The 3,777-nt window shown below is 34.7% G+C and overlaps 1 protein-coding gene across 1 annotated transcript; it reads left to right on the top strand.

The window, feature by feature from the left end:
* Positions 1-793: 793 nt before the first annotated feature.
* LOC120206249 (uncharacterized protein C2F7.02c-like) lies at positions 794-2,216 on the top strand (the record flags this gene model as incomplete). The annotated part of the gene is made up of 4 exons (XM_039205958.1): positions 794-923; positions 1,002-1,083; positions 1,586-1,739; positions 1,845-2,216. Coding segments are annotated over 4 exons (498 nt in total), but the record flags the coding sequence as incomplete, so codon positions are not given.
* Between the last annotated feature and the right edge of the window lie 1,561 nt (positions 2,217-3,777).

Raw genomic sequence — 3,777 nt, 5'->3', positions numbered from 1 at the left:
TAATAGAAGATCTACGACAGAGTATGTGTTTACTCTTGGTGGAGGGCCTATTTGTTGGAAGTCTACTGTTCAATCTGTTGTGACACTATCTACAACTGAAGCTGAATACATGGCAGCGTCTGAAGCTGCAAAAGAAGCTTTATAGCTCACTGGTTTAGTGAAGGAGTTGGGTGTTCAGCAAGGTGGAGTTCAGTTGCTTTGCGACAATCAAAGTGCTATTCACTTGGCTAAGAATCAGATATATCGTGCTAGAACTAAGCACATTGATGTACGTTTTCACAAGATCAGAGAGTTAGTTGCATCTGGAGAGGTTTTGTTTCAGAAGGTACATACTGATGAGAATGTTGTTGATATGTTTACCAAGCCAGTTACGACAGACAAGTTCAAGCATTGCTTGGACTTGTTGAATGTTTCGAGTTGTTAAAGAAGTAAGGTAACCCAACCCACATTGAATTGTATATAAGTTGTCAAAAGTTTTTATTTTTGTTTTTTTCCATAAATTATAGAATGTTTTACTTTTAGATCTATAATTTATCATTAAAGTAATTTGTATTATATTTAACAATTTAATTAATAAATGTTAGATGTAATAATAAATTACATTGTGTTCTCACAAAGAATATCTTAGAGAGAACAATAATCATAAACTCCGAACAATAATCATAAAACAAACATGAAAGAGATCAAATAAAATTAATGGGTACAAATGCGGCACTATCTACAACTCTCCACCTTGCATCGAAGGAATGATGTGCTATTTATGTAAGGGAGCTTTGTCATTTTGGTGCTTTGATCCTTGAAGGAATTCGAAGGAAAACCGAAGGTCAGTTATGTTACGGTGTTTGAGCGCCCCGGGTTGCAAGAATTCCTGAATCAAATTAGTGAATTTGCTCAACTTGTACTATTCACTGCTGGCCTTGAAGGTTTGTTAGAGATTGTTTTATTCTTCACTTTCACTTCATAATTCATTGCTCATGAATTTTATTAATGGCTGCCCACAGGCTATGCAAGACCGCTTGTGGACAGAATTGATAAAGAAAATCGATTTAGTCTTCTACTTTATAGGCCCTCTACGATTTGTACGTATGTACTGCTTCTTCTCTATGCTCCTATGATCTTCCAGCCTGCTTACTCTTTGTATTTGTAGATGGAAAAAGATGAAATCCTTCCATATTTTTGTCTTGGGGAATTATACTTATTCTGATTCTTTATATCTCATTGCCTCTTATAGCCTGGTCTAGCCTTCTATCCTTTGCTAAATGGACATCAATCACAATTTCTTACCTTGAATCGAAATCTGCTTCTTGAGTTACATATATAAATCTCTCTTTTTCCGATTTATCTCGATGTGAGACAATCATTGATTTAACTTGAATCTTCAAAAATTTAAAAGAAAAAAGAGATTCTATTTTAGTTTTATGTAGGAATTCATGTGCTTTTAGTCTGTCTTAAGATGGCATTTTGTATATATGGAATGCGTTGATAAGTTTTAGACCAGAAAACTCACAACTTGGTTTGGGTGAGGCTTTATATGTTTTTGGCAAATCTTGTGCTTCCTCTGTGTTTTAACCTTCTAACATAACAGCGAGTATCAGGAGCATGTGAAAGACCTTTTGTGCCTATCGAAGAACTTATGCCGAACCGTTATTGTAGACAACAATCCTTTCAGTTCCTTGTTGCAACCACTAAATGGGATTCCATGCATTCCGTTTTCCGCAGGACAGCCACATGATACGCAGGTACAGGGGATTTGCATTATCCTAAACTCGTCTCATTCGATATCGATTTATTATAGCATGTCTGTTTACTTACGATGTTTACGTCTGCTTTTATACATCAAAAAGCTTCTGGATGTCCTCCCTCTTCTCAAGCACCTTTCTCTGCAAAAAGATGTGAGACCAGTTCTTTACAATAGGTTCCACATGCCCGAATGGTTTCGAAAGCACGGTATCCCTGCTTCTGGTTGGTCAGAGTAGGAGAAAGCTCATACGCAGGGCCTCCGACTCTTCCATGTACGTTCTTTACGTTACCGATCTTTGTCCAAAGGCATCATAAATTTTATTGATAGCATCTGAATCCTTGTCGTGCCGATCAGACCGAGAGTCAGCGGAGTCTTACAAACGGATTGATCGGATGCTATCTCGTATTTGTATTAGTTGATCCATTTATGTATTTACATCCACAAAAGAAAATCCTTGATTCTTAGTGCAACTCTATTTATAGGCTTGCAATCCTGTTGGATGATTATATAGATTTTGGAATTTTGTAAATTTTCTTCTCAATCAATGATTATTTTTAACTATTATTTTAAGTTTGGATCGTTTTGGTTAGGGTCATTCGGGTTTATCGGTAGATTCTTTCGGTTTGTATTGTTTCGGGTAAGGCTGAACATAATCAGAACATTCAATGAATTATTCGTAAGTCGTTTACACATTGTTCGATTATGAAAAATTATGTTCATTTATTGATCATATTAGTTTTGAATAGGAGTATGCTCAAAAATTTTATTTATTTATAAGCTTGTTTATTTAAAGTTTGTTACTTTTTTTTTTATAGAAATGATACTCAAAATATGTGTTTATTTTGTTTAGTTTTTAGTATAATTATTAACATTTATATTTGATTGTTTTATGTTTAGAAATATATATATATATATATATATTCATTTACGATTTAGTTATTTATTATTTCCGAATCTGCTTAATCGTATAATCACGAACACGTTCATTAAGTTGTATATATGAGAGTTGGTTTTACAACCTTACTGTTATTTGGGTCCGGACTCGAGTGTTACAAGTTGCATTTTCCAGTGACCTATGAGGTTTCTAAAAAGGATTATACTTGTTTGTGTTGATGCAATGTTGCCTAGAGAAACGAGATAGTGCGTCGGCAGCATTGCATTCAGCATGGCACAAAAAGGGGACAGCCTGAGCATTTGGTCACATGAAAGAGGGCCTGTGTTTTGCTTTGTTTCAGACCACATCGTGTTTGAAATCTTGCATACAATTGGTTCGAACCCCGACGGAATGTTGGAGACGTAAAGCACTGAAATTGAGGTTATCACTTTTTTTTACCAATAAAATTCATAAAGGGAGACGATTACTATGGATAATCTGAATAAAAGGTAATGGTTTTAAATGGTTCATTTTTTTAGATTAAATGAAGAGTTAACTGAGATGGTTGATGAATGGCTGAAAGAAAGAAGAAATAATTAGAAAAGACGATGAACTGTAGTTGTGGAGTTGAAAATAATTTTTTATCTTTATTTGTGTGTTTATATGATATTTATGTCCCTGGCATTAGATAGTAGGGTAATTGGTGTCAATCTTAAGATGAATGACTATTGATGAGTCGACAGGTGAATAGATCTAAATGTTTGATAGTAGAGAGAATGATAAGTTACCTCTAAATAGATCTTGAAATATAGAAAAAAGATAGAAACCTTAAAGTCCTATATAAAAGAATGGCGACAGACATAATTTATGAAGAAGGTACAACTGCTACAAAAAGTTCCTTAGCATCAAAACCCTCATGGCCGTTTGGATGGGAGAATGTGGGATTCCTCCGGAAAGGAAATTCACATTCCCCTGTTTGGTTGGCCGGGAATGTCATTCCCGGTAATGTTTTATTACCAATAGTGAATTTTTGGGAGTATATTATCAGGAATGTCATTACTTCCCTTCCCTTAGGTATTGTAACATTACCGGCATTTTGGACTAAAATGCCCTTAAAATTTCCCCACTAAAAATATCATTCTTCTGTCATTGAATAATAAAA

Source organism: Hibiscus syriacus, unplaced genomic scaffold (genome assembly GCF_006381635.1).
Source record: "Hibiscus syriacus cultivar Baekdansim isolate YM2019G1 unplaced genomic scaffold, ASM638163v2 tig00013565_pilon, whole genome shotgun sequence".
NCBI classification, from domain to species: Eukaryota; Viridiplantae; Streptophyta; class Magnoliopsida; order Malvales; family Malvaceae; genus Hibiscus; species Hibiscus syriacus.
Note: the sequence above shows the minus strand (reverse complement) of the source record. Positions and strands in the feature narration are given on the sequence as shown.